The following is a 14,950-nucleotide window of genomic DNA, read 5'->3' on the forward strand; positions in this document are numbered from 1 at the left end:
ATGGCAAATTACTGTGCAGGCATTCCTTCCTCCAAGAATCATACAAGGGAATGGAGGACAGGTGATCTCCCGTCAAGACCTTGTTCTGCTTGGGGATGAAACCAGGCCATTGTGTGTCATTGTCTCTTTTCATCCTGTGAGGGTGTGAGAGCAACAGAGTTCTGCATGTTTCTTATATGACAACATCCAAATCTGTGGTAGACAGTTGTTTTAAGGTTAAAGAATTATGCAAGAATATCTTAGGCAGGAAACATTTTTTTTTCTAAAATTGAACAAAATAATTCTTTCAGCTGTACCTTTATATTGTTGAAAATGGGACAGAAGAGCACTTTCAGGTAGCTGGAGAGACTTGACTTTGTTTCAGACATATGTGAGAACAGTTCCAGTGGTTTTTTGCAGATTTGTCCATTTAAACTGGCTCCAGTTGCTTTAATTATTATATGTGGGAACAGTGGCTTGAAGCCAGTTTTTAAACGCTGCCCCCCACATTTTTTGTGAATGATGTAGGTAAAGAAACATTACCTCAGCCATGTTCATAGGATACTGTACAGAATTAGCAAGACTGAATTAAAGAAAAATGTGTAGCAGTTACAGGTACAGAGCCTTGTTATATCTGACCCCCAATGTGTAGCCTGATTGGTAAATTGGATATCTTGTTTGCCCTTACTTAATTTGTTTCCCCCTTCCTCTTACAAAAAAGCCTGGTTCTGACAGTACTGAAGTTAGTGGGGAAAGCATATTCAATACCTATATGTGCTTTACAGAACCAACCAAAACAGAGTTAATCATGCCATTTGGCAAGGTCTCTGCAATTATGTCTTTCTCTCTTGTGCTAGAAAAGCATGCTAGAGAGGTAAATTGTGGCTGATTGATTGTACTAGTTGTATTCAGGCTACTTGGGAAAATCAAAGCTGCAGTGCATGAATAACAGGATGGACTTTCTAGAAAAGTGCATTAACCTTCTTAATAACCAAATATAAGAACATAAGAACATAAGAGAAGCCATGTTGGATCAGGCCAGCGGCCCATCAAGTCCAACACTCTGTGTCACACAGTGGCAAAAAATGTTATATACACACATACACTGTGGCTAATAGCTTCTGTCTTCAGCTCATACTCGTGTTACCTGACTTTCAGGCCCTAATTTTTTTTATTCCAGAAAACATTTATTAAAAACGCATATGCTTTTCTGTTATATTACTGAACAAAAAATGAAACAGAAGCTAAAGCTTTCCACATGCTGAGAAATCAAAGGTCATTTGGTCAAAACTGTCATCAGAGCTAAGCAACATTTATGGCATTTTATTCCTTTAAAGACCCACTGAGAATTGATACCCAAAGTAGAATAATTAACAAAAATGTAGCTAATCAAACTACACACAAACTCAGTGTGCTTACTCTTTGCCTGGATCTCTTCAGCTGAAGATGTTGCACCATTTAACTGAAGCGGTATAAGTTAGGTGTAGCTTCCTGATGTTGCTGGTTGTATCAGTTTGATAAGATCATAAGAAATAAAAACAGCAGATATCTTGAGGTAGGACTGATTGCTGAGTTGCATCTTTTAAGTTCCTTCTTTAAGTTAAAGTAAGGAAGTCCTACATGGTCACACAATTCAGGAACAATGCTTGACCAAGTAAATTGCTTTGGTACTTCTAGTACCCTTTACTCAGTGATAAATGTTCAAGATACTCCATGAATCAAAACCTGATCACAAAAGGCATTCCTACATCTTGACATAGTTCTCAATCTATTCTGTGTTTGGTCTGAATATGCGATGACACTATTATTTGAAAAGGACTTCAAAAGACTAGATGCATCCTTCATTTTAATGTATACAAATTCTGAACCACTTGAAAGGATTTTGTTCAGATAGCATCACTTTTACATATGGATGCATGCTATTTTCACACTCTAGGGAGATCTGCCAGGTCAATTGCTCCATTAATATTCTGTTGATGGACAGTGAGGACAAATTACATTTTATGATCACTTCATGTACTCCTGAAAGCACCTGATGGGTAACAGCATCCTCTGGAGGTTAGCTGCAGATTGCTGTAATACTGCAGACAGATGAGATAGAGCAAGGCAGAAAGCTTGGTGTTCTTGAAGGTGATGATTCCCTAATTTAGGAGGGCCCAGAGGGAAGGATCTACTGTGATGCCAGCTCATCCCCTTCCTATATGTTTTGTTTCACAGTGCCATCTTAGAGTGTTTTGCCCCACCACCAAGATCCAAACCCATGAAATGTAAGAGATAATTTGTCCTGCATCATCTGTTGATCATTTGGGAGATGAGTGGGCCAGTCTTTCTGACCTTCAAGCATGCTCTGTGCTATGCTGGCTCCCTGCCCTGTGAATAAAAGTAACTTAGGCCAAGCAAACTGTGCATTTTTAAAACTACACAATGCAGGCTTTAAATGTCTTGTCTGGAAGAGACTCAGCATGGTGAAGTTTACTAGTACTCTTGATGAAAGGTAATCTGTGAAGTAGATAACAAAGTGCAGTGTTAAAGATTTGTAAAATATGTGGTTATAATTTTTATGGATCAAGGAGGTTGTTCTCTTTAATGATGACAATATTCAAAGAAACAGCTCAACTAATAATCTATTAACTTGGCTTGATCTCAAGGTAAGATATACACCAATATTTTTAAGATGCAGTCTTTCACTGAACTTGGAGCTGGCTTCTCGGTAAACATATATAAGGCTGTGCTGTAGGATGTGCTGAATGCTACAGGTTTACAGCAATGTTTTAACAGACCATCATGCTGTGGTAGATAAGTGATCAGATGCTTTGGATCAATTCAAATTCAAAATGTGAGAAGTGAGCTTTTGAGTTGCACCAGACTTTTTCCAGAATAGTAGTTCAATTAAAAAATAAATGTCAAGTAGTCTTTGAAACAAAAGTAGGTAGGAACTCAGTTATAGTTTTGGTAGCTTTGTTTTTGCAATGCACACTTGCATCTGTAGAGAACTTCTGTGTAACTACAAATTTATTACCTACGTTTTAAATACTGATTGATATCACTGTTCAGGTGTTGCCTAATTTGCTCTGTTTAAAGTTTAAAGACAACGAGGTTTAGCACTGGGATGGCAATTGATGGTTGAATCCAGGCCCAGAGAGGTAAACTTCATAATAGGGTCTACTTCTGAGTATGGATGCACAGAATTGGGCTGTAAGAGATCTTCGTGATAGTACAGAAGCTTGGGCATTGTGACTTGAGAAGAAAAGCACAAGACTGTCTTTTATGAAGCTACGACATGTCCTTTATGAAGACTTCCACTGGGATGTTTGATGGTATCTCTTCTAAATCAGAATATATGTGCACAAATCTGCTGGTGTCCTCCCAAGCAATTTTTTGCTTAAACTTAGGGTATTTGTCTAAGCTGTAGCACTGAATCACATGTTCTGGTACTAGCTAGATGAAGTCGAATCCGTCCATTTTAGAAATCAGTCTGTTACTTTTGTATGAAGTTGTTTTTGTGATTGTGTGTGTGACTTTGAAAAACTATTTCAATAAATATTTTCACCACACTAGGTTTTTCCATCTTTTTGTGCTGTAACTAGTGAACTACTGTGAGGGAAAATTACAGAGATTCTGATTGCATTCAGGTTTTACAATGAAATCTGACTAAATTTTTAAAAAATGAGGAGACTAATTAGGATTATAGAATCATAGGCCGTTTTCGCACTTAGCGTTTGCTCCCCTTTTTCCGCGGCGCAATTATGTCCAGAGCATTTTTCTCGTTTTCCCACTAGTGACTCTTTGCGGCGTCGCCTTCCCTGAAGCCCCGGCTCAAATCGTTTTCCCACTGGCATCGGCTTGAGTCCGATGCCCTGTCAATCATTTTTTTTTTAAGCGCAAGTCTGGTCGCGTAATGACGTACTAACGTACTAACGTAACATCGAGCTGCTGCCTCCCCTTCATTTCTTGGACAAACCGCATCACGTGTGCTGCTGCTGCTTATGGATTGGCTGCAGCTGTAGAATCCTCCACAGCCCTTTATGTATTAACGGAAGCATTCACAGTGGAGAATCCTAGCACTAGATTCCCCCCCCCAAATTCTGAAGCACTAGATCCCCCCCCCCCCAAATTTCCTCCGCTCTCTTTCCCCTCCCCGGCTGGCGCTTGCAACGGGGACCTGACTGATTCCTGCTGCCAGAGCTCCCCCCCCCCGCTCCATTCTCTCCTTCCCCTTCTGTGGCGCGTGTGAGGAGCTCGGTCGCGTCTACTTTCTAACCGAGCGGAATGTAGCCAGGGAGAAGAATGCAGGACTCCAACTTCCCATTTTATACATGGCGATTTTGTGCAGGTCCAGAAATCCTGGTGGCACAGCTGAGGGAGGCATTCCCTTCTTAAAACACACACACATGGACGCTGTGGCCCGCACCGGCACTACATTCCCCCCCCCCCCCAGCAATGGTCGTTTTCGCATTATCGAGATAACGCAACAGCGGAATAACGCAACTAAAGTCAATAATAAAAAAAAATTCTAACGAAACCAATTGAAGTGCCAATTGAGGCTATTCCAGGAGGGTTTTTTTTTTTTCTATTTGTTAATTTCGAAATATCGCTATTACGCAAAACTGTGAAGTTTAAAAAAAAAAAATGGCCGTGCCGGCACTTTGGGGAAGCGCCGCGAAATGCTGATGATTGGCCAAGCGGGTGGATGGAGTGGGAGGACGGAAAGGGAGAGGGTGACGCCCCCAAAGCAGTCGATCCGGCGTGGATGGATTTCGCACAGGAAACTCCGCTGAGTGGATCCGGAGTGGATCCGGAGGTTTTCGGAAACTCCGGCAACTTGCTGAAAAACATACTCCGGCGTAAAATCCCTGAAGCGCCGGAGCAAAGCGCAGCGCCGGAGCAACATGTGCGAAATCCAAGAGAAGATCCGGAGGTAAATGGGGCGCTACGCCGGAGCAAACGCTAGTGGGAAAACGGCCATAGAGTTGGAAGGGACCTCCAGGGTCATCAGCCCCCCCCCCCGCATAATGCAGGAAACTCACAAATACCTTCCCCTAAATTCACAGGATCTTCATTGCTATCAGATGGCCATCTAGCCTCTGTTTAAAAACCTCCAAGGAAGGAGAGCCCACCACCTCACGAGGAAGCCTGTTCCACTGAAGAATCGCTCTAATGGTCAGGAAATTCTTCCTAATGTTGAGCTGGAAATTCTTTTGATTTAATTTCAACCCATTGGTTCTGGTCCTACCTTCTGGGGCCACAGAAAACAATTCCACACTGTCCTCTATATGACAGCCCTTCAAGTACTTGAAGATGGTGATCATATCACCTCTCAGCCGCCTCCAGGCTAAATATCCCCAGCTCCCTCAACCTTTCTTCATAGGACTTGGTCTCCAGACCCTCACCATCTTCGTCGCCCTCCTCTGGACCCGTTCCAGCTTGTCTATATCCTTAAAATGTGGTGCCCAAAACTGAACACAGTACTCCAGGTGAGGTCTTACCAGGGCAAAGTAAAGCAATACCATTACTTCACGTGATCTGGACACCATACTTCTGTTGATACAGCCCAAAATTGCATTTGCCTTTTTAGCTACCGCATCACACTGTTGACTCATGTTCAGTGTATAATCCACTAAGACCCCTAGATCCTTTTCGCACATACTACTGCTAAGACAAATCTCCCCCCATTCTATAACCATGCATTGGATTTTTCCTACCTAAATGCAGTACTTTACATTTATCCCTGTTAAAATTCAAGTTATGTGGACAGGGAGCCGCCCCAGCACCGCTCCACCTGAGAGCAGCAGCACCTGAAGGCTGTGCCCGAGCATGGGCAGAAGTGAGGCGGAGCGGGGTGCTCAGGCAGAGGAGGGGGTGGAGTTGGGGGCATGGCCAGGCTTAGGCGGCTTCCTGAGCAGTTTGGGCCATGACATGCCTCGCCCAAGAGGCACAACGTCACGCCTTCAAAACAGTGGCATGTTCCATAAACACTCGTTGAAACCAAAAACAAAGGTCACCTCTGCCGCTGTGGAAGCTCGCAAATCCCTTAGGGAGTGGCGTGATTGCCTCACCAATCCCCTCGCGCCTCGGCCTGGCGAACCCCCTCCCTGGCGTCCAATTGTGGTCTCCCCTCCTAGAAATACTTCCGCTCTGCCTTGCACAACTCAGCTGTTAGGGAGAGGAGCGCATGGCGGGAAGCTCTGCTGGCGAGCTCCCGGCCATAAGGACTTAGAGCAAGCGACAAACAGGCACATTGGTGACAGGTTTTGCACTGCGCCGTAGCTTTGACAGTATCTTTGACTTGTGCAGGGGAGAGCAAGGTCTCTCCCCTGGGGCTAACTGCTCTTGTTTCCAAGACTCCACAGGTTCTGGACTCGTGAAGGCTCTGCGTGCGAGCAGGGACTGTCGCCCATAGCTGGGTAAATTTCACTGTGTACCCCACTATCCCCCCCTTCCCCTTGCTCTTGGCTGCTTGGCGTGCGAGCGTCCCTGGCACTTGAATCAGGGAGTTGGCTCCGGCAGGGGGCATTTGCTGAGTCCACTCCCCTGTGCTGCTGCCTGCCCTCTTCCCTTGGTCTGCCCTCTGCCGCACTACCAACCCCTGGAAGGGCACGGGCGGGTGTGTGTGTGCGTGCGTGCGGCAGCTGCCCTGATGCGGAGAGGTGGGTCAGACTGTCCCTTTAAGAGAACGCCCAGCTAAAACGCAGCCGGCTCTTTCAGCTGCCGCCCCTGCAGGTGCTCTTGATCTCTGTCTCTGTTTTGCAGGTGGGACTCAAACACAGAGGTTTCTGCGTGTGTTGCTCCATCGCCCCCCCCCCCCACTCCCTCAGCTGTTTCTGCCTGCCACTCGGAATGGAGCCCCGTCCATGGCGAAACTGCCCAGCGCACACTAGGGAAACTGTTGCAGTCTGTTCTGGAAAAATAAAATCTGAGCTGTGCCCTCTGTTGTCTCTCCTGCTTGGCATCTGCTGCACGTTCCCAGGGCAACCCCTCCCCCCTGCCAGTGGCCTCTCCGAGGGAATGCCTGGGAGGGTGGGCAGACTTGTTTCTTGGGGGGTGGAATGGGCTATGAGCCGCCATGCTGCCCCCTGCATGGCTGGACAGGGGAGGGGGGGTGCTGCCCCTCGGCCTGCCTGGGCTGACGGCCTTCCTGACTGCACAGGGCTGTTGTGCGCAGGGCACTACGGGGGGGGGGGGCTGCTGAAGTGGATGCATGCCCAGTGGCTCACACTCTGAGTTCTATGGCTCCCATGGGAGGTGTTCCTTGCACATAGCAGGGGGCAGCAGCAGGGCAACGCCGGGGGGGGGGGGCTCCGGGTGGTGGTGGTGTCTTTTGGACTTGGTCTGGCCGCTCCCAGACCACCCATTCCAGCTGCTGTCTAGGACAGTGAACTCCTGTACTTGGGACTTCCTGCTTGTCTGCTCATGCCTCTGCCCGCCTGCCTGCCATTGGCAGAATCTCTGAGAGCGGGAGGGAGTGGGACTTTCCGCCCCCTCGCACGGTCAAGTACAATGGGCTGGCCAATCCCGTGGTCCCGCGCAAGCCTGTGCCTCCCCCACCCCTGTCTCAGCAGCGGGCCAATGGCGTGTACCTTGGTGGAATCACCATGGCAATCGGTTCTCGCTTGTCGAGCCGCTCTTCCCCCTCCAAGCGTGGCGTGCCTTCTCCCCTTTGGGAACCGACTGTGGCTGCTGATGCTAGTTCTGCACTCGAGTGCAGCTACATGGCGGTTCTCTGGATTGGGCTGCCCAAGGTTCAGATCTTTACGGCATACATGGAAGATATTTCAATACACAATGTATTACTATTACAAAATCTAAATCTAAATCATACAGACAAAAATGTTAAATAAACATTACAACAAAGCAATATAACAAAAATAATACAATATTCTAATGTCTAATTTATGTTTAACTGCATAATTCTAGATTCAGGTGGGTAGCTGTGTTGGTCTGAAGAAGCAGAACAAAGGATGGGTCCTGTGGTACCTTTAAGACCAACCAAGTTTTATTCATTGTATGAGACCACTAAAGTTTTATTTACTGTTCAGTTTAAGTCTACATGGTCACCATTTGGATTAAATTCCATGAGTAAACAGAGAGGCAAATAAATAATTTATTTTTAGCAGTTCACAATTAAGAATGGTATATTTACACATCAAGTCTGCCATATTTCTTTGCCTCTCTGTGTTTTCCCATGGAATTGAATCCAAACAAATGGTGACCATGTGGACTTGTTATCTCTGGTCTTTGCGTCTGTTAAAATATCTTCATTATGTTAATTGGTAGCCATTCAAACCAAGTTTAAGAACATAAGAGAAGCCATGTTGGATCAGGCCAATGGCCCATCCAGTCCAATACTCTGTGTCAGAGTGGCCAAAAAACCCCCAAGTGCCATCAGGTTCACAAGTGAGGCTAGAAGCCCTTCCACTTTGCCCCCCCCCCCTCCCTCAAACACCAAGAATACAGAGCATCACTGCCCCAGACAGTTCCAATAAAATGCTGTGGCTAATAGCCACTGATGGACCTCTGCTCCATATTTTTATCCAATCCCCTCTTGAAGCTGGCTATGCTTGTAGCCGCCGCCGCCACCTCTTGTGGCAGTGAATTCCACACGTTATTCACCCTTTGGATGAAGAAGTACTTCCTTTTATCCGTTCTAACTCGACTGCTCAGCAATTTAATTGAATGCCCGCGAGTTCTTGTATTGTGAGAAATTTACTACTAATTTACTACTCAGCCTCTGCCTATATGTATGGACTGGTAAATTCTATTTCATTGTATCCAAGGAAGTGTGCATGCACACGAAAATTCATACAGTGAATAAAACTTTTTTCATCTTACAGGTGCTACTGGACATACTTTGTTCTACATAGTTATAATTAGTGACCCTTAAATCTAGATACTTAGATCCACAGATAACTCATAGAATCATAAAAGTTGGAAGTGACCTTCAGGGTCATCTAATCCAATCCCATGCACAATGCAGGAAATTCACAAATACCTCCCCCACATCCACAGTGACCCCGGTTCCATGTCCAGAAGATGGCAAAACCTCCAGGTTCCCTGGCCAAAGTAGCCTGGAGAAAATTGCTGCCTGCCCCCAAAGTATGAAGGAAGGGTCATGAGAATTAAGCACTAAGGAAACCCTTCCTGCCCTCCCTTTTATGATCTGCCTAATTCACAGAATCAGCATTGCTGTCAGATGGCCATCTAGCCTCTGTTTAAAGGAGAGCCCACCGAAGAAGCCTGTTCCACTGAGGAACCTCTCTAACTGCCAGGACATTCTTCCTAATGTTTAACTGAAAACTCTTTTGATTTAATTTCAACCTGTTGGTTCTGGTATGACCTTCTGGGGCAACAGAAAACTACACCAGTTTGGTGTAGTGATTAAGTGTATGGACTCTTATCTGGGAGAACCGGGTTTGATTCCCCACTCCTCCACTTGCACCTGGTAGTATGGCCTTGGATCAGCCATAGCTCTGGCAGAGGTTGTCCTTGAAAGGGCAGCTGTTGTGAGAGCCCTCCAGCCCCACCCACCTCACAGGGTGTCTGTTGTGGGGGAGGAAGGTAAAGCAGATTGTGAACCGCTCTGAGACTCTTTGGAGTGGAGGGCGGGATATAAATCCAGTATCATCATCATCTTCTGCTCTGCACCATCCTCTGACAGCCCTTCAAGTACTTGAAGATGGTGATTGTATCACCTCTCAGGCATCTCCTCTTCAGGCTAAACATACCCAGCTCCTTCAGCCTTTCCTCTTAGGACTTGGTTTCCAAACCCCTCACCATTGCCCTCTGGATACATTCCAACATCTATATCTTTCTTAAATTGTGTTGTCCAAAACTGAACACAATGCTCTAGGTGAAGTCTAATCAGAGCAGAGTAAAGCAATACCATCACTTTGTGTGATCTAATACTATACTTCACATTTGCCTTTTTAGCTACCCCATCACATTGCTGACTCAAGTTCAGTGTATGGTACACTAAGCCCCTAGATCTTTTTCACACATCCTACTGCCAAGAAAAGTCTCCCCCATCCTATAATGATGGATTTAATTTTTTCTTACCTAAATGCAGAACTTTACATTTATCCCTGTTAAAATTCATTTTTTTTGTTTTAGCCCAGTTTTCCAGCCTGTCAAGATCATCCTGTATCCTGACACTATCTTCTATCATATTTGCTATCCCTTCCAATTTAATAAGCATATTTGCTATCCCTTCAGATTTAATAAGCATTCCCTCTATTCCAGTGGTGGCCAACGGTAGCTCTCCAGATGTTTTTTGCCTACAACTCACATCAGCCCCAGCCATTGGCCATGCTGGCTGGGGCTGATGGGAGTTGTAGGCAAAAAACATCTGGAGAGCTACCATTGGCCACCTCTGCTCTATTCCTTCATCCAAATCATTTATACAGATGTTAAACAAAAGAGGACAGATCCTTGAGGCACTCCACTTGTCACTCTAAGAGGATGAGCAAACTCTTTATAACACTGTGAAACTAAGACATACAAATAAAATTAAATATATAACCTCTCAGCCTAAAAAGAGACTGGGGAGGGGAAAGAAATCCTGGAAATTGTACACCAGTGAGTTTGCTCGCTGTTCTGGATAAATAAGGGGTATCATGTTTAAAGTTAATATAGAGAGGGACAAGGCTTAATGATGAAGAACTGGCATGGCTTCTACAAAGAGAAGTCTACCCTTTGGAGTTAATTTAAAGTGTTAACAAGCAAATGAATAAGGGTGAGCTGGCAGGCATTACATATGTGTATTTTCAAAAACCTTTTGACAAAGGCCTGCTTCTCAGTAAACAGTTTTGAGATTAGAAGATAGGGACCTCTTGTGCATCAATTGGTAATTAGTTAAACAGCTGGAAGCAGAAAAGGGACAAGTGAGGTATTGATATTCATAAACAATCAGGTCCACAAGATTAAGAGATGGTAATGTTCAAAAATGTCAGGAGGAATGGGACCCTATATATAAATGGGTTAAAAGTAAAGGTTTTGGCATGGAGTAATAATATTTTTTCCTTGTTTTTCTAATCCTCTCCATCTCCTAGTGTGTTTGAGTGGGTAGTTGTATAGTTGTTAGATTTATTATTGTGTTATTGTGTTTATTGTGTTTTGAATGTACTGCGCATTGAAGTGGTATGAATGCTCTGTGTTTTTCAATGTACTGCGCATTGAATGTTTTGTGTTTGTATTTTTGATAGTGTTGGTGGTATTTGTGTTTGTTTTATTTTTATTTCTAGTATGTTAATTTGTTTTTACTCTTTGTGTGTAAACTCTTTTTTTTCCAATAAAAACCCTTTAAATTTAAAAAAAAAAGAACAATCAGGACCAGAGTTAGCCAAATTTGCAAATTATACCAAATTACTCAGAATGGTGAAAGCAGAAATGAATTGTGAAGGGCCCCAATATTTTCCACAGCTGGGTGGGGGTAGTAACCAGGGCTGGCCCTGCCACTAACCAAACTAGGCTATTGCCTAGGGCTCTCACCTTCTGGGGGTTCCAAATTGGGTGCCCCCAATGTGACTTGGTGACATTATGAGTGGGGAGGCAGCCTTTCCTAGGGTGACAGACAGTCTAGGGCCTACCCTGATAGTAACTTGGCAAATTAAAAACAATGTATGTGTAAAGTGAGGTTTAAAAATCCTAAATACATCTAAACTGATGTGATCTGAACTGATGGTGACTGAACAGAAAAGATATCTTGGGCTTTTGAGCATCTCGATGAAAATGTTAACTTGCTGCAGAGGACTGGTGAAAAAGCCAAATCCTAAACAGAAATGTCTTGAAAGAGGACTGAAAATAAAATAGCCAATACTGTACTGTCTTTATATTACAGAGCCACAGAACATCTGTATGTGAAATATTGTGCACAGTGCTAATGTCAAAAGGGTGTATCATATCTGGAACTTTCAAAAACGACCCTCCCAAATGATAGGGGTGGGGGTGGAGACTGTCATGGGTGGGGGGAGCTAAAGCATTTAGGGTAGGAGCCTCGGAGAACCTAGACTTCTTGCCAGTACTGCTTGGCTTCAGCAGGCACACACAGAGCTTTCGGCTGCAGCCTCACTGAACAAAGTGAGAATTATAAAACAAACAAGCTTCTGAATAAAAATGTACAGGATAGCATTGACAGTCCAGCAAATATTTCTACTTAGAAGCAGCCTGGCTTTGACCGCTGTGGCAACTCAGTTTTCTAGTTAACAGCTGGAGTATCAGACCCCTGGAAGAGGCGCGCATCTACGACGGAGTTGTCGTTAAAACTCCGAGACTAATTTCGCACTAGACCTTTAATCCTGGTTCAACTCTGTCCCCAAACTACCATTCTGTATTAGAATCAGAAACCAACTCTATGATTCTATTTTAGTGTAGAATGTCACCTTGGGAACAGGGCTAGACCAGGATTACAAAATTGGTCCAAGTAAGGAGGTGAAAGCTTTCCTCTCTCCTCTCCCTGTGGAACTTGCGCTTAAAAAAAAAATGATTCCGGGGGTGCGCGTGCGCGCGCGCAAGCTTTAGAAGCCTATTTTATTAGTACCAAAAGCAAAAGCGCCTAACTTTGTCCCCAGAGCAGTCATCTGAGTATAGAGAGCAGAGCTTCTTTTTTTGGAGAAAGCACCCAGCCGGTCCAGAAGATCTTTTTTTCTCCTGCCGAAGAGGTTTCCGCGTTCGCATTGCCTTGAGTTAATTGGCCGGCGCATCCCCAATTGCAGGGGCCTGCGTCAGTTAAATCCAGGTTCCCAGGAGGGCTGTTTTGCCAGCCATGCTCTCGGCAAGCGTCCTAACTATAGACGGTGCGCGGCCTCTGCCCGGAGGCCTCTGGCGGCGAGAGGGTGCTGCAGTAGCCTCCCGGAAGGCCCGAGTTGCTGCCTTTGCCCAGGGGGGAGCTAAGCTAGAATTCTACGTTCTTTGGTCTCTGCAGGAGCCGCCCCGCCAGTTCAGCAGGTGAGACGTCCCGGAGTTGGTTTCACATAGCCAGGTCCATTTCTGTGGCCGCAATGACTAAGAAAGAAGCCGTCAAAAGTTGCTACTAAGCGGAGCGACCTTACTGTAAATGCTATCCGATTCCTAAGGCGTCGCCTGTTTGTTCCCTCCTTGTAGTTGCTTTCTGTCTCCTCTATCTTGGCTTGTCGAATGTGGCTAAAAGCAAAATTTGCGATCCTTGGCCATTATGCAAGTGTAAGCAAGCCTGGTTCACACGCGGAGAAGAATGAGGTGGCAGAGCCCTGAGCCACCTTGGTGGGAAGGGTGGGATATAAATCATAAATAAATAAAAATAAAAAATAAATAAGAGCTCTTAGGCGATAAAATGGCTTGCGTTGTGCGACTTCGGATGGCACGTCGTAGGTTCTACCTTTGAATGTTTACATTAAAAAGAAAACTCTCTATGTGAACTGACAGTAGCATCGCAAGGATATTCTCTTTGCTTGGGCGGACCTTCTCTCTGTAGAGTTTTTAGCCTAGGTGAGCATATGATGTTCAGGCTGATATAATTCTGCACCTCATTCTTGCTGCATTCTCCTACTGTCCTGTGTGTGTATAATATATACCTATCTCTACACATATACACACTGAGCAAAAGAGAAGACATTAGATTTTAAAATCAAATGTGAAGACGGATACATTCTGCTCTGGCTCACAGAGGGGTGTATCTTTCTAATGGATTGGTTGGTTTCCTGCTGGTGCCATATTTTCAAAGCAAACAAGTGAAGGAGTGGACAGAAGTCTCATGCTAAAAAGTCCAGATCCTGCAGTGTGGATCATGGTGTAAACAGTAGCTCAAGGACAGTGGTAATGAACTGTAGGCTTGCATAGAATTCTCCATGAGAGTGAAGGGCTCTACTCTGGACAAGCAGGTTTGATTCCCTACTTATCTTCTTGAAGCCTGGGTGACCTTGGTCCAGTCTCAGTTCTCTCAACTCTCAGCCCCACGTACTTCACAAGCAGTGTTCCCTCTATGCTGAGTTAGTGTGAGCTAGCTCACAGTTTTTTAGTCTCTGGCTCAAACATTTTTGTCTTAGCTCAGAAAAAATGGCCGCAGATCAAATTAATTTATGCAGTAGCTTACAACTTTAATGCCAGAAACTCACAAAATAGAATTTTTTGCTCACAAGACTCCACAGCTTAGAGTGAGCATTGCCTGCTGTGGGGAGGGGAAAGGAACGTGATTGTAGGCTGCTTTGAGACTCCTTAAGGTAGAGAAAAACAGGGCATATAAAAACCTATGCTGCTTCAACTCTTCACAAGTTCATCTGGTCCCTGTAACAAGTGGTAGACCTAAAGAAACATTGCCTATTCTGTCTTAGTTCTAATTTCCTGTATACATTTTTTGTCTGCTTTCTCCTGTTGGAACACACCATGTTTACCCAGCAAAAGGGGCATTTTTAAAAAAGAAAAAACTGGAATTCTGCCCTGCCCCACCCTTTTTGATATATAATGACCCTGATTTCTTTCCATTTTTTTGCCCAAGCAAATGCGGTCGGAAGTGTTACCAGACTCTCTTACCACTTCCGCTGCCAAAACAGTTAGTGATTTTTGGTTTGGGTGACTGGAGCTGCTGTTCTCAGAAGATGAGCATCACTGTGGAGATACTAGTGAATCCAGATGTTAAGCCACAAAGGATTGGAAAACTGGGACCTGAAACCAGGTAAATTCTTGATGCCAAATGGAACATGCTGCCTATGTTGTGGCTATAGGATAGTTTTTTAAAATGATCATTATAAAGGCAAGGAATTAAAAGAAGACCTTCCAGTATGTTAACCCAGGCCATTTCCACATGAGTTATCTGCCTCACAGTCAAGTGGTTTTTTCCTCTGCTTCCTTACAGCATTCTGGTGCACTGTACACCTAGGGTGTCCTCAGCTTTTTGCCAGTCTTACTCAAACCTGTTTTGCTATGAAGAGTTGGGAAAGATCAGCTTGGATGGCTGCCACATGGGTGTGAAAGTTTGGATTTTCCCACCTGTATGCTATTTTCA

At 44.7% G+C, this 14,950-nt stretch overlaps 1 protein-coding gene across 2 annotated transcripts in view; it reads left to right on the top strand.

Moving 5' to 3' along the window:
- The first annotated feature begins 12,528 nt into the window (after positions 1-12,528).
- LOC132589944 (uncharacterized) overlaps positions 12,529-14,950 on the top strand; it is a 33,144-nt gene continuing 30,722 nt past the window's right edge. Inside the window, exons 1-2 of one of the 2 annotated variants that reach the window (XM_060262745.1) lie at positions 12,529-12,918; positions 14,444-14,620. In XM_060262745.1, coding sequence (XP_060118728.1) covers positions 12,737-12,918; positions 14,444-14,620 — 359 coding nt within the window. In that variant the 5' untranslated portion in view covers positions 12,529-12,736. The remainder of the gene's footprint in view (positions 12,919-14,443; positions 14,621-14,950) is intronic. The other variant, XM_060262746.1, reaches the window with a different exon arrangement.

Source organism: Heteronotia binoei, chromosome 21, assembly GCF_032191835.1.
Source record: "Heteronotia binoei isolate CCM8104 ecotype False Entrance Well chromosome 21, APGP_CSIRO_Hbin_v1, whole genome shotgun sequence".
Classification (NCBI taxonomy): Eukaryota; Metazoa; Chordata; class Lepidosauria; order Squamata; family Gekkonidae; genus Heteronotia; species Heteronotia binoei.